Here is a 26,738-nt window from a genome sequence, read left to right as displayed (position 1 = left end):
ACTGGAGAGACTTGGTCTCTGATGGAAGGTGCTCAGGCTGCAGCTTCATGCATAGAACCAGCAGCAAGCAGAGTCCTGAAGTGGGTGTTTCCATTAAGGCCAGCTTGCAAAGACCTGCTTCTCCTAGACAGGCCACATTTGCAAAGGTTCCACAACCTCCCAAAATAGATCCACTGACTATGGACCACAAACCTATGCGGTCACATTTCACATCTCAAGGGACCTATCCAGGGTGGACAGTCTTGGAGAGGCCTCTAAGAGACAAAATTAGCACTAATCCTGAGACTTTTCCTTTGTCCTCTCCTTAATTTCACTGGAGCAATCAAGTTAAATGAAACTTGTCTTCATATTAGGGAGTCTCAGTCAGAAAAAAAAAACTGATAAATGCTATCACCAATAGGCTGAATGCAGTTGGTTGTTTGGGGTTTTTATGTTTGTTTTGTTTTGTTTTTAACTCTTTTACTCTTTTGCTCTTTGAGGGCCCACCACCCAGCTCCCAAATAAATCACCAGTAGTCCTATTCTTTCTTATGAATGCCAGGCCTTAGCATGACTTATTTCTAGCCAGCTTTTCTTTTTTTTAATTAATTAATTAATTTATTTATTTATTTATTTATTTATTTATTTATTTATTATGTATACAATATTCTTTCTGTGTATATGCCTGAAGGCCAGAAGAGGGCACCAGACCTCATTACAGATGGTTGTGAGCCACAATGTGGTTGCTGGGAATTGAACTCAGGACCTTTGGAAGAGCAGGCAATGCTCTTAACTGCTGAGTCATCTCTCCAGCCCCTAGCCAGCTTTTCTTAGCTTAAATTGGCCCATCTACCTTTTGTCTCTAGGCTTTTATCTTTTTCTGTTTCTGTATTTTTTTCTTTATTTCTTTCTCTGTGGCTTGCTATGTAGCTAGTTGACTGGGCCCAGGAGTCCTCCTCCTTGTCCTGCTCCTCAACCTCTTGTCCTCCCAGATTTTTCCTCCTCTTCATTCTGTTGGCCTGCCAACCCTGCCTATCTTTTCTCCTGCCTTGTTATTGGCCATTTAATTCTTCATTAGACCAATCAGGTGTTTTGACAGGCAAAGTAACACAGCTTCACAGAGTTAAACAAATGCAACATAAAAGAATGCAGCACATCTTTGCATCATTAAACAAATGTTGCACAGCATAAACAAATCTAACACATCTTAAAACAATATTCTACAATGGCTGAAGGCAGAAAAGGTTTTAGGATGACCTTAGCTAAACAAACTGGTTGAGTCAACTAGGGACAGAGGGGACAGCATCATGAACCAGCTTTTCTGGAAACCTGTGCCTTTACATTAGAGAGGGGTATTACCAACTGTGGACAGAGCTGCTGCCAATAATGATTATTACAGCAATATCAATACTGTGGGATTTTAAAGGTCTTTTTTGCTCACTGTAATTATACTGTAATTCTGCAGGGAAGGTGTTGTGGTTCCTATTTTAAAGTTGGGGAAATGAAGCTAAGAGAGAAGAAATAATTTGCCTAAGGTCATAGTGGTTTGAAGGCATGTTTTTTTTTCTTTTGTCATTAATGTCATATATTATTGTTTTGTTTTATGGTACTATGAATCAAACTCAGAGCCTTGGCACACTAGGCAAGCACTCTGCAACTGAGCCAGTAAACTTTTTGACTGTGAAAAAATATCTATCCTAAAAAAAATACAGGGGAAAAGATGACATAACCCTTGATGTCACAATTACATCAGATTATCTTAGAGTTATAATCGTAAATATAATCATTTCATTGTTGGGGCTGGAGAGATGGCTCCATGATTAAGAATCTGTAGTGCTTTTAGAGTGTGGGTCTCCACACCCACAACAGACAGCTCACTGTGCCTGTAACTCTAACTCCAGAGGATCTGATACCTCTGGCCTCAAAGATGCCACATCTAAGTGCCCATTCCTGTACACAGATACACAAAGACACACATGTCTAAATAAGAAAAAAATAGCTTCCTTGTACCCTTTTCATACCCTTTCCCCAGCTTCCTCTTCAGAAGTGACCAGACGTATACTGATGTGGCTCACCTTGTCAGTTGCTCACTTCTCTGTGAGTGCCTGGAATTGGTGACGATATCTGCACAGCCATATGCAGTATCTCTGTTCTCTTCAGTCGACAGTATGTCTGACAGTTTCCCGCTGTGTTTTTGTTTATCTTATAAAGTATGTAGTCTGGAAGTACAGCTTACCCACTTGCTCCTGTAAGGTGTGTCTCTCACTGCCGTGATGACACATTTGACAAGAAGCACCTTACAGAACGAAATGCTGGCTGACTCATGATGCCAGGGGTACAGCCCAGCATGGCAGAAAGGTCATGGCGGCAGGAGCCTGAGGTCACTGGTCTCATGGCATCCACAGTCAGGAGGCAGGGAGGGTGAAGGCTACTGCTCAGTTCACCCTCCTTGGTATTTGTCCAGCCGTTAGGATGGGGCTTATGGTGTCTGTTAACTAAGGAATCCCTCACAGCTATGCCCAGAGGCATGTCTCCTACTTGATTCTAGTTCCTATCAAGCCAACAACCAACATTAGCCCTCACATCTACTGATGAATGTATTTTGGTTGCTCCGATTCTCACACAGGTGCCTGGGTGCATGCTGTGACTTGTTGGCTATGTGTGTTCTGTTAGGGTGTATGTATACATAAATGCAGTCATCGAATCTTAGGAGAAGGAACCTGTGCCCATGGTGCCTGTGGGTTCCCAGACTTCACGATTGCCTAGACGCCTTAAACCTCTACACTCTGAGAAGAAAGAGCATTCTACTTTTGATCAATTTTAATTGTTTATCGCTCCTCATGACTTGTATGCTTTTAACCAAAGAAGGTCAATTTAGGCATAGTCTTCAGTGAGTGATTAATTTCATTTAACAGAATAGCATATTTTTCTTATAATTATGACCTTGCTTCATGCTACATGGTATTCCAATGTCTAGAGATGTTACAGTGTGATTATCTAAGATTATGGGTAGACACCAGCATCCTGGTTGATTTGTTTGTATAATGAATGTTTAACTGAAATATATATATGTATATATGTATGTGAGATATATCTATATGTCTGTATATATTTCATGTATATATGAAATAATTGACAGAGCTCAGTGACAGATTAGCTACAGATACTGAAGAAGCAAGGGAAGCCACTGACTAAGAATAATAACAGTTACCATGCATAGAACTTCTCTCATGAGCCCATCATTGTACTCCATACTTCGCATATCACCTCGTTTAATCCTGTGGAGTCCTGGTAGGTAGATACTAGAGTCAGCCTGTCTTGGAGGTTGTCAGTTAGGCTTCAGGATGTTGCCTTAAGGCCCACTCCTGGATGTAGGGAGCACATGGGCAGAGCACTCAAGCAGTCTGACTTGCTGCTCTGTGTTCTCATCCTGGCTCTGGTGTAGGAGATCTGTCGTCTTCATGATATATCATAAGTGGTAATAGTTTTACTTAAAGAAATGAGGACATCAGAAAGTCTTTTATTGCAGCTGTTTCTCGTGCTTTTTTATATGGACGAGTGTTTTATCTGCATGTATGTATGTACACCAATGTGTTCATGTATGTACACCAATGTCTGACTCTGGTGGGGGCTACATGGCTTCTCTCTGACTCCGTCTCCTTTCTCCCAGTATTCAGTTTAGTTTTCCCCACCTAGCTCTGTTCCCCTATAGCTCTGCTATAGGCCCAAAGCAGATCCTTTATTCAGCAATGATATTCACAGCATACAGAGGGGACTCCCACATCAAGATGCCCAGGAGCTGGAGTTAGAGATGGTTGTAAACTGCCATGTGGGTGCTGAGAATCTTACCTGGGTCCTCTGCAAGATCAGCAAGTGCTCTTAGCCATCTTTTCAGTTCCCAAGTCTTCTGCATTGTACAAATGACTTTTAAGATGAGGAGACTGAGACAAGACTCCACTGAATCACCTCTTTTCCCCAGTTGTTGACAGTTTCTTCGTTTTGTACCATGCACAGCAGGCACCAGATTTTAGCCTTGTTCAAATTTCCCAGGGATAGTTTGATTGCTACATAAGACATCTCAAAATGAAGGTTGTACTTCCAAAAAGTCAAAATTATGGCTAGATCCTTCATCTTCTGGTTCAGAGGCTCTTAGATAATTCGGTTTTCCTCTGATTGCACTGCCGTGGTAATGTTTAGTGATAGACTGTAAACTTCAGGGCAGGGTTAGGACAGAATACACTCAGTACCTGTTAGAAGGTACTGCTCCATTGACTGGCTGTGAAAGGACCAGTTCCGCACTACAAAGGAAAAGAGAACTGAAGGGTTTGTCCAAATAATGTCTCAAAAATGCAATTCAAGTGTGGTTGGGTATCGATCCATTCTCTGCCTCCTATTAGTTATACGGTCCTTCCGTAGGTTTTCTCTCACTCAAATCTAAGTAGTTATGAGCCGTGGGACAAATAAATTGATCTCGGGCTCTCAATATAAAATTAAAGGAGGCTTTCATTTCTGCAAGGTAGATGGCATTCTGGGGATTGTAGTTCAAAGCAAAAATTAGTCCAAGCCTGGTCTTAAACCAAGGCAAACCTTTCTTCTTGCTTTGATAAGCAATCGTTTTAAAAGCTGCCTGACAAATCACTTAGCCTCGCACTTAGGTTCTGATGTGACTAGAACCTCCAGAAGTCAAAGCCACAGTTCAGGGCCCATGAATTAGAGAAAGCCCTTTACTTAATGGAAATTGGAGCACCATTGGCAGTGGTGAGTGAATCAAGAGTGGAGGAGGATCATCATGTGATAATCCTTAAGCCCCACTCCAGAGTGAGCCTCATGACACGCGGCACTCACGGAGACGCAGATCAATGTAATACCAGGACGTCAGAAATAACCTCTTTAGTCCTGAAGCCTTCTGAAGTCGTGTGCATTCCAAAAAAGAAAAAGAAAAAAGAAAAAAAGAAAAACAGAAAGCAGCCATCCAGTACCTAATGTATGTGCTTACTAAGGTCTTGTTTATAGGAAGATTTATATAATTCTTTCAGTTGTGAATCTACTTGCTTCATATGTATTTCCTCTATCTTAGTTGGAGCTTCTAGATGGGCTTAATTTTAAAAACTTAGTATGGTGCTTGGGCATGAACTCGGGACTTCACACAGGTGACTCTCACATGTGATTCCCTGCCTTGAGCATTTTTCCCCATTACTTTGCAGATGAAGAAACTGAGGCTCCTCAACATGTGCAGAGCCCATAAGCTGCTCAGATGACTCAGCTCAAGGCTCTAATTGTGACTGTGTAGTCATGGGTCTAAAACGTCTGACCATCAGGTTCTCACTTAGCACCAAGCCTGATGACCTGAGCTTGATCCCCAAGACCCAGATAAGAGGAGGAAAGAGCTGACTCCCACAGTTGTTCTCTGACCCCCACATGTGCAGAAGTGTGCGCCCACACACGCTGAAGTGAATTAGCCGGTGCAGTAAAATGAAATATGCAATCATGGATTCCACTTTACCAACTAGTAGAACATTAAAGACAGGGCTGCTAGGGCTGCTGAGATGGCTCCGCAGGTAAAGACACCTGCTAGCAAGCCTGAGGACCTCAGTGTGAATCCTCTAGACCCACATGGGGGAAGGAGAGGATCAACTCCCACAATGTGTCCCCTAACCCCCACACCTGCCCTGATTGAGATGTACACACACACACACACACACACACACACAGAGAGAGAGAGAGAGAGTAATCACAGAGACATAAAGATTGAAGATAGCACAATCTCAGGATGGACTATTGAAGCCAGAGTAATTGTGCATGTGGAATTATGCATTTTATAAAGGCTACTGAGTCCTCTGAATAAGTAGACATTTACTGTATTTCTCATCGGACAGTGAAGTCGGGGATCACATTAACCTTTATTCTTAAGCAATTCCCCTGAGACACAGCCACGCTTCTGCTAGAGTGCTCTGTGGTGCTTTTCCCTCACATCACCTGGAAAGCACAAGGGCTTGTGTCTTACCTAAGGATGCATCGTGATCTAGGTAGGTGTTAGCGGGGGTCAGGTAGCATGGTGAGTCATTACTAGCTTCAGTTAAGCATTCAAGAACTGTTGGGAAGGAGTGGGGGACTGACTTGGTAATAATCAACATTTTTTAACTGTGTTATAGGATACATTTCTCCTCCTCCCCTCCTCCCGGGCGCTTTATAGTATGTTGCTTCTAGTAATAATACAAGAGTCAGGAAAGTATTGGATAATGAATTCTAGTGTTTGAAAATGAGTATTGAACAGTCAGCACAAGCATGGTGGGTAGAGAAGTGATGGTCAAATATCAGGAGCTTTCTTTCCTTTCAGATTTCCCCAGCTCTTCTCCTTTCTTTTTTCCCTCCAGCTGCTTTCTAGAACTCGGGAAATATTTAAGCTGAGACAGACTCATGTTCCTTATAAGGGTTGTGGATTTTTTATTTTTTTTGGTGGGGGGGTCGAGACAGGATTTCTCTGTAGCTTTTGGAGCCTGTCCTGGAACTAGCTCTTGTAGACCAGGATGGCCTCGAACTCACAGAGATCCGCCTGCCTCTGCCTCCCAAGTGCTGGGATTAAAGGCGTGTACCACCACCACCTGGCTTTTTTTTTTTCTCAGCAGCTTGGAATGTAAGAAAGACATTTAAAGCTGGTTCAAATGTTCTAGGAACACGTAAACCATTCTAGAAGGTTCTGGGAATTAGCTTTCATTCTGGCTCATTTCTGATGTCATCTATGTTAATTTCTATGGTCTGCCAATAAGTAAACTTTCAATTTAAGGCCATCAGTTGGCCAATCTCTTTAAATGCATTGCCTTGTATACCACGTTCTAGGGATCTTAAATGATTTGGGGGGTGGAGATAGAAGTTAAAACCTTATCTATTCCAAACTGTGTGGGAAATAGCTATACGAGAGTGGTGCTTTTTGCTGTAGGTATCAGCTGTTTCTGCTCTACATTCATTCGTCTGCTCACTAACTTCTTAGTTAAACCCTGATGCGTTCCTCAGAGCAGGCGTGGTGCCATCCCGACAGGTGGATTGTCATAGAGAAAGTCAGGAGCATGTCGGAGCATGGATTGTGTCTATTAAAGGCCAAGCTCCTGCCAGAAATGCTAAAGCCGCTGAGGCTCATGGGAGCTCTCCACTATTGCCCCCAGAGATATCTGCTAGTTCTTTACTCGTTTATTTCAAAAATGGTATATGTTTTTGTACTCAAATAAATAGTCAGCTTAAAAAACAAAAACCTAAGAAGGTACAATTTATTACCCACAATCCTGTAAATTTATCAAGAAGATTATAACAAGTTACAAAGAGATAGTTCAATTTATGACCTATTTCTACTTCCTCTCAAGTTGAAAAATATAGAAAACTTTGATTAGTATAATTTTCAACCTCGTTTCTTTAAAAAAAAAAAGTAGTAATTTATTTGTGTGACGAGCACACATATCAGGGTGCAGTCACAAAAATCAGAAGACAACTTTTGGGGCTTAATTCTCTTCTTCTATCACAGGGGTCAGGAGGATAGAACACCTTTCTTTGTGAAGCCATAGGGTCATTTGAGGTGGAGTCCCACAGGGTGTTTTAGGCTGGGTTGGAAATCGTGGAAGTCCTTCCCAAATGCTGAGATTCCCACTGTGGGTCATCAAACCCAGTTAAATACATTTTGGTTTTAGTTATTGTAATCTTGTTAGTATAATTTTTAACATATTGCATTTAAATTAAGTGATTTTCCTCACACTTACTAGCATCACAAAGTTTTGCACAATAATCCCACCCTAACTCATCCAGTGATAGATTCTTAGAACTTTTAGATCCTGGGAGTCAGCCAGTTTTCCTGCTATTCAAAAGGTGGAGCCGTGACCTAGAGAAATAGAGACCTGCTGAAGCTCACACCATTGATCAGTCAGTGACGGAACCTGGCCACAGGGCATCTTAGTTACTTTTCTATTGCTGAGAAGAGACACTGTGACTGGGGGGAATTATTCAAAACACCCTTTAATTGGAGGTCTGCTTACAGTTTCAGAGGCTGAGTCCATGACCATCATGGCAGAGAGCATGTCAGCAGGCAGGCAGGCATGGCACCGGAGCAGTAGCCGAGAGCTTACGTCTGATCCACAAGTTTATGGCGGAGAGAGGCTAGGCCTGGCAGGAGCTGTTGAAAACTCAAAACTCACCTCTTCCAACAAGGCTACATTTCCTAATCCTTCCCCAAACAATTCCACCAATTAGGGGCCAAGCACACAAATACATGAGCCTACAGTGCCAATGCTCACTCAAGGCAGCACACCAGAGTAAGACCTGTCTATTCTTTTTTCCATAATATCAAGTAGAAATTCCAATACCATTAATCTGACATTTAAAATGTAAAATGTACACTGTCTAAAGAAGGTTTAAATACCCAAAACTCTTAAGAGTTGATGCCTTGGGCTACAGATGTGGCTCAGTTGGTAGAGTGGCTCGGTCAGGATGCACAAAGTCTTGGGTTCAATCCCCAGCACTGCAGAAACTGGGCGTGGTGGTGTATATTGTAATCCCAGGACTAAGGAGTGTGAGTCAGGAGGATCCAAAATTCATTCTCAGCTATTAAGAAGCTCAAGGCAAAAGACTCATGCCTTTAATCACAGCACTCGGGAGACAGAGGCAGGCAGATCTCTGTGAGTTCAAGGCCAGCCTGGTCTACATGAGCTAGTTCCAGGATAGGCACCAAAGCTACACAGAGAAACCCTGTCTCAAAAAACTTAAAAAAAAAGAACAAAGAAAAAGTTTCTGCTCTTCACCATTGTTTTGGTGACTAACAGAAACACTCAAACTTCCCATAGAAAATGTCCACAAGGCTCATCATAAACTCTCACGTAGCTCCAAATGCTGTGCCACACTTACCGGAAATGGTGGGGAGCTGCATCTTATTTGTGAAGGAGGAGGAGGAAGAGGAAGAAGAGGAGGAGGAAAGGGTCTGGAGACGTGGCACAGTGATTAAGAGCTCTTGCTGCTCTTGCAGAGGACCTGGAGTTGGTTTTCCAGAACATACATGGTGCCTCACAAACCTAATCCAAACTCCAGGGGATCTGATGCCCTCTTCTGGCATTGTCAGGCATTGCATGCAAGTAGTACATATACACTCATCTGCCCATACACATGAATTAAAGATAGGTAGATAGGTAGGTAGGTAGATAGATAGATAGATAGATAGATAGATAGATAGATAGATAGATAGATAGATGATAGATAGATAGAAGTCAATAAGAGGGAAAGGCTACACCTTTTTTGAGTTAAGCATAGAAGTTCAGGAAGCAGCTACAGAGCAAAAGGGAGGAAGCTTCAGAGAGAAAGTTAAAAAAAAATAAAAGCCCAAAGTACCAGAGAAAGAGTATTTATGTTCTGGCCAACAACTAAAAGAAATTGATAGAAAAAGGGAGGGGAGGAAATTACACCTTTCTGAGTCAGGGCCTCAACTTTTTTCCTCTTTTTTTAATTTTATTTTTTAAAAAAGAAAACAAACTATCTTTTTTCCATTTTACATACCAATCCTAGTTCCCACTCCCTTCCCTCTTCCCATTCCCTCCACCTTCCTCCCCACCATATCCCCCTATCCACTCCCCAGAGAGGGCAAGGCACATTGCTCTGAGGAAGAATTAAGGCTCTCCCCACTATGTCTAGACTGAGCAAGGTATCCATCCAAAGAGAATGGGTTCCAAAAAGCCAGTCCAAACAGCTGGGGCAAATCCTGGTGACACTACCAGTGGCCCCGCAATCTACCCCAGCCATACAACTGTCACTCACATTCAGAGGGTCTAGTGCCCTATGCTGGTTCTTTCCCTGTCTGGCCAGAGTTTGTGAGCTCCCATTAGCTCCCATGTTTTAGTGGGTTTAGCCCCCCATCATGGTCTTGACCTCTTTGCTCATATTCTTACCCCTCCCACTCTTCAACTGGACTTTGGGAGCTCAGCCCAGTACTCCGCTGTGGGTCTCTGCCTGTTTCCATCAGTTGCTGGATGAAGGTTCTATGATGACATTTAAGATAGTCATCAGTCTGACTACATGGCGTGGCCAGTTCAGATACTCTCTCTTCTATTGCATAGGGTCTTAGCTGGGGTCATCCTTGTGGATTCCTGGGAATTTCTTTAGTGCCAGGTTTCTTGCTAGCACCATAATGGCTCCCTCAATGAAGATATCTCTTTCCTTGCTCTCTGTCTTTGTCCTTCATCCATCTAAACTATCTCGTTCCCTCAAGTTCTCCCCCCTTCTTTTCTCCCCTCTTTCTCCCCTTCTGCCCTCCCTTCTCCCCTCACCCCCATGCTCCCAATTTTGTCAGGAGATCTTGTCTATTTCCCCTTCCCAGGAGGATCTATATGTTTCTCTTAGGGGTCACCTTATTACTTAGCTTCTCTAGGGTTGTGGACTATACTCTCATTTACCTTTGCTTTACAGCTAGAATCCACTTATGAGTGAGGACATATCATGTTCATCTTTCTGGATCTGGGTTACCTCACTCAGGATGGTTTTTTTCTAGTTCCATCCATTTGCATACAAATTTCAAGATGTTGTTGTTTTTTACTTCTGAGTAGTACTTACTCCATTGTGTAAATGTACCACATTTTCTTTATCCATTCTTCGGTTGAGGGGCATCTAGGTTGTTTCCAGGTTCTGGCTATTACAAATAATGCTGCTATGAACATAGTTGAGCAATGTCCTTGTAGTATGATTGAGCATCCTTTGGTTATATACCCAAGAGTGATATTGCTGGGTCCTGAGGTAGGTTGATTCCCAATTTTCTGAGATACCACCATATTGGTTTTCAGAGTGGCTGTACAAGTTTGTATTCCCACCAGCAACAGAGGAGTGTTCCCCTTACTCCACATCCTCTCCAGCATAAACTATCATTGGTGTTTTTGCTCTTAGTCATTCTGACTGGTGTAAGATGAAATCTCAGAGTCATTTTGATTTGCATTTCCCTGATGGTTAAGGATGTTGAACATTTCCTTAAGTATCTTTCGACTATTTGAGATTCTTCTGTTGAGAATTCTCTGTTTAGATCAGTACTGCATTTTTAAATTTGATTATTTGGAATTTTGATGTCTGATTTCTTGAGTTCTTTATATATTTTGGAGATCAGTCCTTTGTCTGATGTGGGATTGGTGAAGATCTTCTCCAATTCAGTAGGCTGCCTTTTTGTCTTATTGACGGTGTCCTTTGCTTTACAGAAGCTCCTTACTTTCAGGAGGCCAGAGCCTCAACTTTTAAGACTTTGGGGTATTTATGCCTCTTTTAGACAATGTATATTTTACATTTTAAATTTCATATTAGTGGTATTGGAATTTATATTTAACATCATGGGAAAATCAATAGACAGATTTAACAGAGCCTCATGGCAGGCCTACAGTTTCTGCGTGAAAATCAATGTTTCTGGGAAGGAAAAGCACATTATCTCATTAAAGGGATAACTGTTCTTCTTAGCATGGCGTTAAGGGGCTCCGCCTTCCTGAGGGTGGCTCCTTAGCCAGATGACTGACCGACCCAACTGAATTGACTCTTATGTTTTGAGTAGCTTGGAATGTTAGGTTCATACCCAGACCAGCAGTAGACTCCATTGACCAGGAGAAGCCTTTCCCTAATGGGATTCAGCAGAAACATCATCAAGACTACTGTAACAATCTAGCGTTTCTTGTGCTGGTGTAGCTCTCCTGCGCAAGCGGCATCTTGGTAGAAGTGGGGAGCTAGGGTTTCACGCTGAGACCACTAGCACTCTAGTGCTCTTATATAACTTATCTTCCCTTTATTCACAGGTTCACCTTGAATTAAAATTGGTCTTAGCAATACCTTGGGTCAAATGCCTGGTTGTAGCAGTCACAAATCTGTTGTTGAAGCCCATTCTAGTGGCACACACCTTTAATCCCATTGGGAGGCAGAGTCAAGTGGGTCTCCGTGAGTTCAAAGCCAGTCTGGTCTGCATAATGAACACTAGCATAAGAATCAGGGCTATGTAGAGAGGCCCTGTCACAAACAAAACAAAACAGTAACAAAAGAACACAAACCTGTTGTTGAGGAAAAAAAAGGATTTGGGTCAAAATTATCTAAATAATGTAATTGCTGTAAACAAAGTTCACTACATAAAAATTAAACCCTTCACTTGAGTGTGTTTCTATAGGCAGGTTTTACCTTCAGTTCATTAAGCTATACTTTTTCTATTAAAACATTTAATTATTTAAGTAAAATAAATGACTCCATTAAACAGAAATTCGTGGGTTACAAATAATCTCCACAAAGTGTGTCCGCGGAAACATTTTATTTCATACCTGCGAAAGTGACTTTTTAATCTGTTGGATTTGTTGCATTTTATTTCCTTAAAAGCCATGGATAGGAAAAGTAAGATGAGGCAGGATTTAGGGGCCCGTCAGAGACAGCCATGTTTGTGGTTCCTTTAGAAAGCAGCACAAACTCTCCCCTGAAACAAAAACTGAATTTGCTGCTCGTGTGCATAAAAGATTTAATGGCATATAAATTGGGAATAATTATTCTGTTTCAAAGGATTAAATAAAACCTCAATCAGTAATAATATGTGCAGTTTCCATCTAACTGCCTGCTTAGCATGAAGTGGCGAATAAGTGACAGCTAACCGACGAGGGCTTTGCTTTCATTCCCCTCGACAGGCAAAATGGCCAGTTATTGAATATTTTATTGTGAGTGCAAAGGATGTTAATTGAACTAGAAACATGCTCTAATTTTAGTAATTTTTTGATTGAATACAAACTGAGTATGAGGCTCTTCATTAAATGGAGATTTGATTTTATTTTGTTTGAAGTTATCACAGCACGGACTCAAACATAGTCCATTAAAGGCAGCAAAACCCCACTGAACGCATGAGAGATGCTCCCCCCCTCTACCCAACTCCCTCTCCTCTCTGCATCTATTTCTAACCCGAGCCTCTGAAGAGGAGCCCCGACATCTGTTGTCTGAAGGGTAACAAAGGAGTTGAGTTCTCATTGTCTGTGTGACCTTCCAATCGGGTGAGGAGGGGAAGAGGAGCCTGTTTTGTGTGCAGATGATGGCCCATGAAAGAGCACTTCACACTCATTTTGTCCCTGTGTGTTGACCCAGACTGCAGAACACAATCGGGCTTCTTAGCACACGAGTGCAGGACAATGGGGTCCTTTAGTATCATGTTCTGTTTCAACAATTCGATTTATTTCTGGGAAGCATTGCAGGTTTTCATGCACATGCTTTTGAAAAAAAATAAAAATAATAATAATAACATAAAGCCCCCCATCAGTTTCACCGTGTCTTCTATTTGAAAGGGCGAAGGGGCTGTTTGGAGACAACAATTGAGGGTGTCGATGGCACTGAGTCCTTAAAGCTTTCATGGGAACCATGGCTGTTTTGGTTTTGGTTCTGTATAGTCCACGCTTTTCCCGGTGCTTCCCTTCTGACAGTTGATTGAGAAGCATGTTTCTCAGCAACCCAGTTTCTTCTCGTTTGTCCCCAGCCCCTTCCATATTGTCTAGTTTCTGCTTAAAACATGGAGCTCTGTAGGTACGATGATCTTCCAAGCTGCCATTTCTTTTTTTAAAAAAAAAAAAAGGCAATGCATTAGGGCCCCCAGGTTATGAGTTTTCTGGAAGGTACAGAACAATCTAATTCTATTACTTGTATCTCCCTTACCAAGTTTTAGTGGTTGTTAAAATATTTCGTCATGTGGATTCACTGATATTTCTTAAACCCATTTTCTAAATTATGGTTCAGACATTTCCCACAGAACCTAAGTTTTGACTAAAAATCCAATTTTAATGGGTGTTATGTCTTTCAGGCCACTAGGGCACCACTTAGAGCCTCGTGCCCTTAAAATATCTTAAGCCCTTGGGGAGACAATGATCCCTTGAGCTCCATCAGCAGGAAGCGTAGTACACAACTGTGCTATGTCCTGGAGACTGAGTGCAGTTGGCAGTGAGCAAAACCCAGACAGAGCTCATTGCTGTGCTCTCTGGGCTACTGTTTGCTCCATCCTTACTCTGTGCCTGCACAGACATTAAATAATCACTCACAAAGCGATCAGTGGCACCAGAAGTTAAGGGCCGGTGATTCTGTTCTAGATCTAGTTCCTTGTACAATCCACTGTAGCATCTCCCAGAACCAGTAGACGCCACATCACTGTGCAAAGAAAGAAGGCGGCATGCACACAGGTGGCCGTCTGCCATCACTGTTTGATGTTCAGTGCCGTGAGCAGTTGGACTGATCCAGTGTTTCCCATGTAATCACAAGGTAAAAAAAATATCGAAGGCCCTGTGTTATCTTACCGTGACCGTGATGAGATGCTAGAAATAAACACCTTGAAAGGAGGAGCCATCTCTGGACTCAAACTCCCATAGCTCTTTGACCCTGTTTCCTTAGGCCTGTGTCAATATCGAGGCAGGAGCACTTGTGAGAGGAGTCTGTTCACCCCGTGGATTCCAAGAAGCAAAGAGAGAGCAAGTTCTAGTAGCCCAAGGGCACAGCTCCTGACTTAGCGTCCCCATGAGGCTCCATCTCCTAAAGGTTCAAACACTTCCCAGTACTGTCACAAACTGGAGACCAAACCGTCCACACGTGGGGCTCTCTGGTGCGTATAAAACCCTATCTATAGCAACTGCCTTGGGGGGAAAAAGTTACCCAGTATCTTAGGTTCACAGGATAGCAAGACTGGAGTGGATTTGGAGATATTATTGAACAATTGAATATGGGTCACCGTTGACTCTAGATGATTATAAGCCATCATGTGGGTCCTAGAAACTGAACCCCAGGTCCTCTGTAGGAGCAACAAGTGCTCTTAGCCACTGAGTCATCATCCCTCCAGCCCAGCGATGCCCCGTTTGGTCACCAAGAAGACTGTTCAAAACTGTCTTCAAAAGAGGTGGGGGGGGGGGGCTGGAGAAATGGCTCAGAGGTTAAGAGCATTGCCTGCTCTTTCAAAGGTCCTGAGTTCAATTCCCAGCAACCACATGGTGGCTTACAACCATCTGTAATGGAGTCTGGTGCCCTCTTCTGGCCTGCAGGCATACACACAGACAGAATATTATATACATAATAAATAAATTTTTTTTTTTTTTAAAAAAAGAGTGTGTGTGTGAGGCTGACCTGAAGCTCATCCCTTTGCTGTCCCTAATTGGCTACTAGTCTTCTGTCGGTAATTAATCACTCAGATAATTTAGCTAAGCTCAAATTCTTCCAGAGTCATGAGGTCCTTGCATCATTTCCTCAGCCTTAGGTCGAAGCCATGGCTTCCTGCAGAAAATTCTCCCCAACCTCTTGAGAAGCAGGCATGGTCCCTCCTGAAGCCAGGTGGTCCCGTGGTCGCCACCAAAGCAGGCGTCACTCTACAGTGTTCATTGCTGGTTTCTTTGTTTCCCTGATACTGTGCTACTTAGACACATGTCTCCCCAGCTTAGTAGGTGCTCAGGAAACACTTGTCAAACTCAGCAGTGAACTAATGAATAACACAGATGTGGAAGTACAGCTTTTGTTTGTTTAAAGTTGTATCTGCTTGAAGATAATAATTGAGCCTTCTCCGTGTAAACAGCTGCAATTGAACCTTAGGTCACTCAGTGTGAGATAAACCCTAAAATCACCCACTAATTTGCCCTAGTGCAAGAAGCATCATAATGTTAAGATTTTAATTATGTTGCTACTTTTTAAAAAATAAATATCAACCGCTGTGCTTATGTTGGGGTATTTATGGAGATCCAGTTATTTATTCTAGAGGCCTTTAGCTTGTATGTTCTAGAACACTGCCCTGTACTAAGGCAGAGATTAGGAAAGGAAGGCCTACCACAGTCCCTGATGCCCAGGACCTTAGCTAGTCGAGAACACCATCACAGTGAGCAGTTAACGAGAGTGTACAGCACATTTAAGATAACAGCTTCCTGGAATCTTCAGTCAGCCTTGAGAAGTGGAAGAAATACAACAGTCCCATTTGAGACAAACCCCCTTCGAAAATGAAAGGCCAAAGGCCCAGTGGCCAAATACATTAGTTTTTAGGGCAGACAAGCCGCAGGAGGGACTGACCCATCATGGCCCTGACAGGCCGTCTTGTGGTGTCAGTGTGGGAGAGCTCATTTCCTGAGAGATGGACCATTCTCTCCCTGCAGTTTTGCTGGAGAAGAGCCCACCTAGGAAAAGGAAATGCTGCCTGCATCCAAAGGTTTCCCACCTTCTTAGGACAGCTGAAAAACTCGCAATGACAACTTCGTAAAGCTGATGAGTGTCGGCTTCTTGTCCAGTTTTTGCTTTACATCGAATCAAAGAAATCTAGGTCCACATTAAGATGGGCAAATTAGCATTATAGAGACCATTAGTTTGTTTACCCAGCATAAAATTATGTCCTCTGTAAACGGGAATATCAAATAGCATAGAAAGCTGGGTGATTTACATTTTCTTTTTGATTAGAGGATTGCATCCACTGTCCTCAGCAAGGAAAAAATCTCTCCCATTTAGCTTCTGAAGATCAAAGAGGCCATTAAATATGCCATATTACCAGCTTTCTTTTTTTTTTCTCTTTTTCAGTTAAGACTAGAGAGCTACTTTACAAATTGAGACTGCCACGGGCAGAAGGGAAGACTTTATTTGGGGTCTGGTTTACTTCCTTCAGACAGGACCACGTGCTTAACCTTAACTACATGAGACTGTCCTAGAACTTGAGGCCCAGGCTGACCTGTCCTCTGAGGCTTGTGTGCGTGCCCCTGACAACCAAGACACTCTAAGTCACAGTCTGAGTCTAAGCCTGGTGGATTTTTCTGTGGAACATTTGGTAAAAATCTATGGATAAGAGGAAGGGAAACCCACAATTCCTGGGAACAAAGATGAGCCTGTGTAGACATTCAATTGAAATAAAAACCTGGCTTTCCTCCTGAGGGGAGAAATTCAAGGCAATACTAGGTGCTAGAGAGAAATATCCAAATGTGTATATAACCAGCTAAAGTAATTTGTTGAGTTTCTCTTTCTTTCTTTCTTTTTTTCATTCATTCTTTCTTTCTTTCCCTTCCTCCACCCCCCTCTCCTTCCTTTTTTTTTTTTTTTTTTGACAGGGTTTTTGCCCAGCTTCACCTTCAATCCACCTTTTAGCCAAGGATGACCTTGAATTTCTGATTCTCCCACCACCACCATCTTTCAGTGCTGGGACTACCAGGGGGCTCGGCCATGCCTAATGCTGGGGACAAACTGAACTACAAGCCCGCTGGCCAGTGTGAACTGTACTTCTGTCTTCCGCAGGACACACCAGATCGTGGCGATGCTTGAGTAATAAGACTCTTTGAACTGTAGAGGCACGCTGCCTTAACATTGCAGGTGTTTCGTTTGCGTCCGCTTTCCTGCTTTTAGGATTTAGGTGGTGTCCGCTTTTGCGGCAGATTTCAATGAGCTTGGGTAATTAGACCTCTTCTGTGGTTCTAATTTGAGTCTTCGAGGCACCTTCACCATCTAGATAGTGATAGGGAAATTAGAGGACAGAAGCTGAGGTTGACTTTGAATAAAAACTATAAAGTAAATAAAGTGAGTAAGTTCATTTATTTATTATTTTGTGAACTTTATAGTGGGCCTTTCTCAGTTAGGGACTGTCCCTTTAGGGTAAGCCCCTGGGGAAATTCACCATAATTAAGGACACCTTGTTTCTTTTCTGCTTTTGACAGCCAGCGTCATGTAGAAGACAAATATTCAGACCTCCGATATGATCCTAATTGGAAGGATAAGAGAGAGGAGGTGCAGCCATTGGCTATGGAGGCCTTGCCAGGGTCTGCTGACAGCTCTTCAGAAAGCCTGCCTCTGGCCCCACTCTACCCTTCCAGGGAGCCATCAATGGGACTCTCTGCAGAAAACAGCAAAGGGAAGAGGAGCCCTCAGAGTGAAGTCTCCTTACTTGGAAGTGAGTTCCTAAGCCCAAAATATGAGTGTGGCACCCGTCAAAATGAGTCCCTTTCGGAACTAAGTGACAGTGACCAGGAGGAGAAGTCCAGCAACCTCTCCCAGTACCTGAAGAGCTCAAGTTCACACAACGAAGTTTTCCTGCCGGGATCACGGGGGCCCCGGAGAAAGAAGTCGAAACAATATTTTGTGGAAAAAAACAAGCTGACTTTGGGATTACCGACTCCTAAACCAGACTCTTACCTTCAACTTCATAATAAAAGAAGAGGAGAGACCCGCCTTGAACAGGTGTGTAGCCCCTGCTGAAGCATCCCTTCTAAGTTGCCCCGGGATTTGCGTTTGTTTGAAATGGCAGGATGTCTCTTCCTTCTGGACAATGATACCATAGTAACCACTTGCCTTGGTAAAGTAAAAGCTTCCATACTAGGACATGCTGCCCCCCCCCCACGCTGTCACTTCCTCTGCTGCTGCCTTCTCCCTCCTCCTGCCTCCTGTTCTTTTTTGTCCTCTTTTCTTGTGTGTGTGTGTGTGCGCGCGCGTGCATGAGTGCATGAGTGCATGAGTGCCTGTGTGTGTGTGTGTGTGTGTGTGTGTGTGGTGTATGGGTGTAGGTGTACATATGTATGTATGTGGCTGTGGGTGAGGTTAGCTTGTGGGAATCACTTCTTTTTTTCTACCTTGTGGATGCCAAGGATCCACCTCAGGTCACCAGGCTTGGCGGTAAGTGTCTTTACCAGCTGTGCCACCTTGCTAGCCCTGCCGCTCCTTGTAGAATGAATGTTATAACTCTATAAGTTCTTAAGAGCTAAATAAAACACACCTGCGGTTTACAGTGCTGTAAATGCTACAATTCAATGACTATATATATCTAAAATGTCTCCATTCAAAGACCCATGAAATTCTTTTAAATGTTTATTTTATGGGAAGGAGTGTTTTGTCTGCATGTATGTCTGTACCCCATGTATGTGTCTTGGAATTTATTTCTTCTGGGTGTTCCATTTGATGAAGTGCAGGGCTGAGGGTTTAATTCCCTGTATTGCTTGTCTTTGGTCTCACTTTCCAAAGGGCCCCAGCACATTGGAAGTCACACGACACATTCACCGCTAGAACCACAGCTTGAATAGAAAGTGATTCTACACCCAGGTTCTGTGTAGGTACTGGGTGCTGGGTATTGGGACACGGAAGATTTTTCTTTTTAACTATTCAAATGACTCTATATCTTGCCAGTTCCCAATTATAATCACTGCTCTGTCCCTCAGTGTCCTGTACAAGTGGTATGAAATGGTTATAGCTTAGAACCTCCATGTGTAAAATTAGAAAATTAGAAAAAAACCACATACATACATACATATGTACACCTACACCCATACACCACACACATACACACACACACACAGAGGCACGCACGCACTCATGCACACACGCGCGCGCACACACACGGAAGAAAAGAGGATGAAAAACAAGAGGAGGCAGGAGGAGGGAGAAGGCGGCAGCAGAGGAGGTGGCAGCGGGGGGCGGGGCAGCATGTCCTAGTATGGAATTGTGAGTGCCGTCTTTTCCTCATCTGATCATTTTGAGGATAAGTTAGTTCCCGAATGATGTGCCTATTGGAAGACAGGCACAGTGGTGCACACATGTAGATTCATTCAGGACACTGAGGCTGGAGGATGACAAGTATGAGGCTAGCCTGGACTATGTAGCAAGACCTTGTCTGAAACGCACATATACAAACACCTTTACATACCACACACATACATTCACATACACAAGAAGAAGAGAAAGAAATACTGTTACAAATAAATGTAATAAGGACCCTTTCAGCTCACCTCCTAGTGAATATTGCTCTATATACTATAGACTCAAGTAAAGAGCTTGGCTGATGAGTAATCAAACACTCCTATTGGAGAACAGCTTGGAATTCATTACCTATGAGGGTGGAGACCCTTCCAAGGATTAGGAGTATGTGACGTCTTTGTCTTTGTAACTAACAATAAAACACAGGAATGGGCACAGAAGACTCAACTGAATTATCAAAACAGCTAGACTTAATTAGTTCTCAACATATTTTTACTGTTTTAAATGTAAACATACTTTCTGTTTCAGAAAACAAGTGAAATTTCCATTTCACTTGATAGCTTACTTAAGAATATAAATGAAGCCGGGCAGTGGTGGCGCATGCCTTTAATCCCAGCACTCAGGAGGCAGAGTCAGGCAGATCTCTGGGAGTTTGAGGCCAGCCTGGTCTACATGAGCTAGTTCCGGGACGGGCACCAAAGCTACAGAGAAACCCTGTCTCGAAAAACCAATAAATAAATAAATGAATTCAAGAGTTGAGATGACTTTTGCTAGTCATCTCTCCCAGCCTAGGATAATATTTTTCACTGCTATATTGCTTTCTGTTTTGAGTCAGTGTCTTGCTGAAGGAGAATGCAAATAAATTAATCTCACACTAACTCAGAATTAAGTATAAGAATGGGTTCTTTATTTAAGGGGAACTCACAGATCACAGTCATCTGCCCAAATGGGGAACAGAAACCAAATCCAGCATCCAGGCAGGAGAGGAGAGAGAGCCAGTGTGCAAGCATGCACCTTTTTGGTACCTAAGGCCATGCACAACCTGGTCCAGCATCTCAAAGGCCATACCTGGTCCAGCCTCTCAAAGGCCATACCTGGTCCAGCCTCTCAAAGGCCATTGGCTGCAGGAGGTTCCCCATCACTTTTCCCTTTTGTCTAAATAAGAGAGTTCCAAACCCAATACAAAACTATATACAATAAGAACAGATATCAAGAATAAAAATTAGAATTACAACCAGCATAAACAATATTAACCAAGAAAATATGCTAAATGTTTCAATAATTATTTTATCCTAAGGAGTCTATGTCTTGTATTAGAAATGGCTTGGCTGCCGGGCAATGGTGGCACATGCCTTTAATTCCAGCACTCGGGAGGCAGAGGCAGGCAGATCTCTGTGAGTTCAAGGCCAGCCTGGTCTACAAGGGCTAGTTCCAGGATAGGCTCTAAAGCTACAGAGAAACCCTGTCTTGAGAGAGAGGTCGGGGGCGGGGGGCTTGGCTAAGTCATAAGAGGAAGGTAACTATGACTCTCTAGTTTTCAACCCCATTGAAGGCCTGGAAAGGGAGATAATATTACTTGAGTAGGCAGGGAATACAATCAAGCAGCTTCCAAAATGTGCAGTAAATGACAGAGAAAACTGTCCAAATAGGTCAAATGTTTTATTAAAGTTAAACCATCAAAAACAGTAGGAAAAAAACATAGGCAGATAGATCCTCTTAGGACTCAGAAATATTTAAAAATATAGATATCCTAGGGATTAATAATTTGGTTTTGTGTATATTAAAAATATCTATCAGAGGAAACTATAAACAACATGAAAATATGAGAAATAAACTAGGAAAAATATCCCTAATTTATACCACAGGTAAAACTCTATCTCTAATACAGATAGACATTCTCCTCTGTGTCAATAAGAGAGACTAAAGTCACTGCAGAAACATACAGAAAAGCTAGGATAGACAAGTCCCAGAGAAATTAGCAGAGGTGGCTACTGAGTACGTGTGGACAGACTCAGGATCTGTCACTATAAAAGAGGAGCAAATTAATACGACGTTGAAATTCATTGCCACTTATAACTAATAAGCATTTTCACCTGTTGATGAAAATGTACAGTAATGCCAGGAAGAGAAGAACTGGGCATAACCAGAATAAAGGGCAGTTTGTGTCTGGGTAAAATACAATTGCACTCCCAGAGAAGCTAGAGCACAGTGCCTAAGAGCAGCCACGCTGCTGAGCTCTGCCCCGTGCTGGCCGTGTGACCTTGTGCAGGCTATTAAACCTCTTTGTGCCACAGCTTTCTCATGTATAAAGGAGATAATAACAGTCTTTTCCTCGTAGGGTTGTTGAGAATATCAAATGAGCAGGCTGCTGTACAGCACAGGCTTCGGTTAGAGCCTGAGTCACAGGCAGCGCGGCATACGATTTCATAATTAATATTTTCATTTGGCCTGGTATACTCCACTCTTAGGAATGTGTTCGAGATAGGTGTGTGCACTCTTGAAAACGTGGCTGTGCAGGATGATTCATATCAGCCTTGTTTGTGATATCAAAAGATCAGAAAGGACCCAAATAGCCGTCATTTTGGAGGGGCTAGGAAGGAAGTTACGGTAGGGCACACTGTGGCTGTTTCATTCTGAAACGCTTTGGTCAGCTTAACGGGATTCAACAGGAAGAGAAATTTAAGGAGTGAAACATGCAGATATAGTTTTTAAAAAAAACAAAAGAGGAGGAATAAAAATACATGTCAAGTTGTAATCTTCTGCACATGGGGAAATTGAGGCAGGAAGACTATAAATGTTAGGTCTAGACTGGGCTATATAGTGAAACAATGGAACACCACATTGGTGATTAACTGAAAGGAGTGGGGGGTGATTGGCATAGCTTTCCACCTTATGCCTTTTTATGCCTGTGGGTTTTTCTTTTTCTTTCTCTCACCGTTTGTTTTGAGGCAGGGTCTCACAACCTAGCCCTCGCTGACCTGGAACTCATAGAGATCCACCTGTCTCTGCCTCTGGAGTACTGGAATAGATACCACCACATCTGGCTGTATCTATTGTTTTTTAACCATACTTGTATATAAGATTATTATTATAACTTTTTAAAAAACTAAGTAAAAAATAGGAACAAATGTGGATCAGGGTAGGCTGGGGCTGTGGACCAGATGGTAAAGTGCTTGCTTAGCTTGCATACGACCCTGGCACCATATCGACCAGGCATGATCGCACACACGTATTATCCATCCTAGCACATGGAAGGTGGAGGCAGAAGTATCGAATTCAAGGTTGTCATTAGCTACATGGCATCCCTGGATATCAACCTGGGAAACATGTGATCCTAAACCAAAAAGGGGGGATGGGGGTCATTTGCAGTATCAACTTTGTAATAACCCCAACTGAGGTCTCTCCTTGTAGCGGCATACAGTCACCTACGTTGCTTTTTGGTTGTTGTTGCCTGCACGCAATTCAGAATGGAGCCATTGGCCTTGGCTGCAGCGTCCCCATAGAACTGTTGGTTACACATTACTGCACACTTCCTTCCTTCCTTTCTTTTCTGGTTTTTTAACATGGGGTTTCTCTATCGTGCAGCCCTGGCTGCTCTGGAACTCGCTCTACAGAGCAGGCTGGCCTCGAACTCAGAGATGCCCCTGCTGAGTGTTGGGATTAAAGGCACCTGCACACACACTTTCAATAAGACTTTAAGCACAGGGTGTGATGCCAGGAACTGATGTGAAAGGCAGCGCACACTAGAGGGCACTTGAGCATCACCGTCTGGCCACCGCTCTGCTGGTGACCACTGGCATTTGTTGGACTCATTAGCATCTGAGTCAAATTGATGACCTAGCACTAAAGGAAACTGTGTTCTGAAATGAGCTGCCCTTCTATCTTGACTTTGAAGACGAAGGGGAGGTCTAGCCTGAGTTCAGGGGAGCTGTAAGTGCCTCATCAGTGTGAGTTGGCCCTTTCCTATTAGTATCTTGAAAAGAAATTACAGGTATTTCACAACTGTAAATACAGAAGGGTTATTCCATTGTCCGCAGTCCTCAGAACCATGTAAAGGCATAAACAAAAGCCACTGCCCAGGTCTATGGACCAGCAGTAGGCCAATCAGTCAGCAAGTCTTCACTGAGCACCAGCCATGCCCTAGGTTCTCTTCTCTGTACTAGGCAAGCAGCAGAAAATAAGAAACAGAGAACGCCCATCTCTCTAGCCTGCTTTCCACCCGTGTTACACAGACAAGAATCAGGTACCATCTCACAGAAAGCTGAACAAGCTGTATTTGCTGGAGAGCCATCATTTGAGCCAAGCCCTGAAGGGATGGATGAAAGACAAGCAGATCAGAAATCTGGAAAGGGTGTTGGCAGTAGCACCCTGCGTGACAAAAAATACGATATAGGGAAGGAAAGAGAAGTAAAATATTGGTTGGGAAGTCAGAGAATCGTGGGTCTAAGTATGTTGTTTGCCGGGTGTTCAAACAAGTGGTCCCTCGAACCCTTACCATGCTTATACACGGGGTCAAGTTCTGGGTTGGCACGCTGTTTGAGATATTTATACATACGGCAGACCAGCAGTAAAGGGGGCTATTAGAGCTGGGGGTAATTCAGTCAGCAAGCACAAGGAGCCGAGTTTGACCCCCAGAACCCCTGCATGTGACAGGGAAACTAACGATGGTAGTGTGTGCTGGGAGATGGGTCCTGGAGCTCACTGGCCACTCAGCTTAGCCTAATTGGTGACCTCCACGCCATTGTGAGACCCTGTCTTTAAAAAAAAAAAAAAAAAAAATTTAAAGTAGATGATGCCTGAGAAAGGACACATCCAAGGTAATTCATTCTGACTTGCACGCACATGTGCACAAATGTGTATACATGCATGCATGTGTGTACTTGTGTATACGTGTTTGCACATTCCTTTTGCCGTGGATAGGCCCTTCTAAATGGTCTTCTCCTATCCCCGGTGACAGTGCCTATAAGTAAGGAGATAGACCCTCAGGTGGCACAAGGACACTATAGGACATGCCTGGTGTGCCTGAGGATGATGTGACGTCATCATAGACAACCTACAGAGGAGATCATCTGAGTCACAATTGTTGCTGGTGGGGGTGGTGTAACAAAATGCCCGAGAGAAAATCAGCCCAGGGGAAAGAAGGTTTGTATGGAACCAAGGTTCCTGTCATCATGGTGGGAGGCTGTGGCAGTGCAGAGAAGCTCACTTTATGCTGTCCAGGAAGGGGGGTGTACCCCCCCATTTACTCCATCCAGACAACTGGCCTTGAGCAAGACACCCATACTCAGGGCAAGTGTGTGACACTTAGTTGATTCTCTATCCCCAGTCAAGCAAACTCTGCCCGTGGATTACAGAACACTGCCACTTTTATTGCATTTATTCAAGTGTTTGTTTGTTCCTTAGACATATGCATGCCGCTGCATCGTGTGGAGGTCAGAGAACAACTTGTGGAACTTGATTCTCTTCCTCTACCATGTGGGTCCCAGGAAAAGAACTCAGGTTGCCAATCTTGGTCACAACCTCCTTACCCCCGAGCCATCCCACTAGCCTGTCAACCTTGTGATCTTATATCCACCTACCAGCACTTTCTTTAATAATTGCTTTGAATACCTGAACTTTGGACTTAAAATAAGGACCTTATGAATAACTTTGGGTCGTGTGCACAGTATTTAATGCTTTAATTTTAAGTTATAATTTTGTGCCAGAATTCTCTCAGCATTTCCCCTCCTCAGATCTGACCTCTCCAGAAGTCTGCTTGGCTACAGTTCTGATTATTTCACTATTATATTTTTGGTTGGTTGGTTGGTTGGTTTGGTTTGAGGTCTCACTGTACAGCCCTGCTGGCCTCGAACTCAGAGATCCACCTGTCTCAGCCTCCCAGCTGCTGAGATTTAAAGTGTCCATCACTGCTGCTGGTCTCTAGAATCTTGAAGACAAAATTCAAACTCTGAGGGTATGAAAAGCCCTTGCTGACCTGGGCCCTCCTGTCCCTTGGTCTCTTTGTTTCCCATCCTTCCCCTACCCCTACTGCATCTAGCAGTCCAGCTGTCCGCTGGTTTCACTGCCCCCAGACCTGGTGTGTCTTCTGGACATCCCTTGTTCCCTGTTCATAGACTAATCTTTCCTGGCACCTTTGCTTGGGAAAGCTTGCCTTCCTTTGTAGACTCCACTCAGATACTCTACCCGTGAAGAACTCACCTGAACACCCACACTCCCTCTTCCTGCCTCATACCTGAATATCTGTCATGGTACCCAGAGAGCTGCATTGCACCATTTTCTGTTCGTGTGCATGTGTGTGTGCATGTGAGAGTGTGTGTGTCTGCATGTGTGTGTGTGTGCATGTGTGTTTTCATGACTGTAGACTCCTCGAGGTCATGGACCAATTCAGCCCTGGCATATAGAAAGCAGTAACTAAATATTTGTGTTTGGAGACAGGGTTTCCTCTGTGATAACAGTCCTGTCCAGAAACTTGTTTTGTAGATCAGGTTGGCCTCAAACGCACAAATCCACTTGTCTCTGCCTCCCAAGACCTAGAATTAAAGGTGTGAATCACCACCACGCTGGGAAGAAATGTAATTTTTAAATACTATCTCTTTTGTCTAAAATTTGGGAGAAAGATGAGGAGAGAAAGAGAGAAGGTAGGTGTCTATTGAATTAAATGATGTAACTTGAAATCGGAAGGTGTGATTTGGGGCTCTGTTATTTTTGCCATATTTATTGTTTGATTTTGTGTGCCTTTGCATATGTATGTACATACAAGCATGTGCATAATGGAGCACATAATGCAGAGGCCAAAGGACAACTTTCAGGAGCCAATTCTCTCCTACTGTCGATTCTGAGGCTAGAACTCAGGTCGTCAGGCTTGGCGGCAAGCCCCTGTACCTGCTGAGCCGTCCCACTGCCCCACGCTCCTTTACTTTTAGATCCATTCGTTGTTGCCTTTGGAAAATCACAAAAGCAAGCTGGGCTTTATTTTCGGGTTAAAGGGAGGTTGCAAATGTTTGCTTTCTGGGACTGGGGCTGTAGCTCAGTTAGCGGAGTGCTTACGAGAATGTGCAAAGCTCAGGTTCTGATCCCCGGTGCTGTATAAACCCAGCATGGGGTACACACTTGTCATCCCAGCACTTGGGAGGCAGAAGCAGTCAAGAGTTCAAGGTCATCCTCAGATACACTGGCCTACATGAGACCTATCTCAAAAGTACAAAGGTTTGCTTTCTTCTGCAGATTCAGGAACGTTGGAACGTTCAAGTGGCATTCTATATGTGGAAGCTCCAAATGTCACGTCGGCCTGTGTGGTGT

General features: G+C 43.3%; 1 protein-coding gene across 2 annotated transcripts in view; it reads left to right on the top strand.

Annotated features, from left to right (window-relative positions):
* Nucleotides 1-26,738, top strand: part of Jhy (junctional cadherin complex regulator) — a 66,835-nt gene that overhangs the window by 4,910 nt on the left and 35,187 nt on the right. For both annotated transcript variants that reach the window (XM_057768132.1, XM_057768133.1), the window contains exon 3: nt 17,633-18,152. In XM_057768132.1, coding sequence (XP_057624115.1) covers nt 17,633-18,152 — 520 coding nt within the window. The remainder of the gene's footprint in view (nt 1-17,632; nt 18,153-26,738) is intronic.

The sequence above is a fragment of the Chionomys nivalis genome, chromosome 4, assembly GCF_950005125.1.
Source record: "Chionomys nivalis chromosome 4, mChiNiv1.1, whole genome shotgun sequence".
Taxonomy (NCBI): Eukaryota; Metazoa; Chordata; class Mammalia; order Rodentia; family Cricetidae; genus Chionomys; species Chionomys nivalis.
This window is presented reverse-complemented; position numbering and strand designations above follow the sequence as displayed.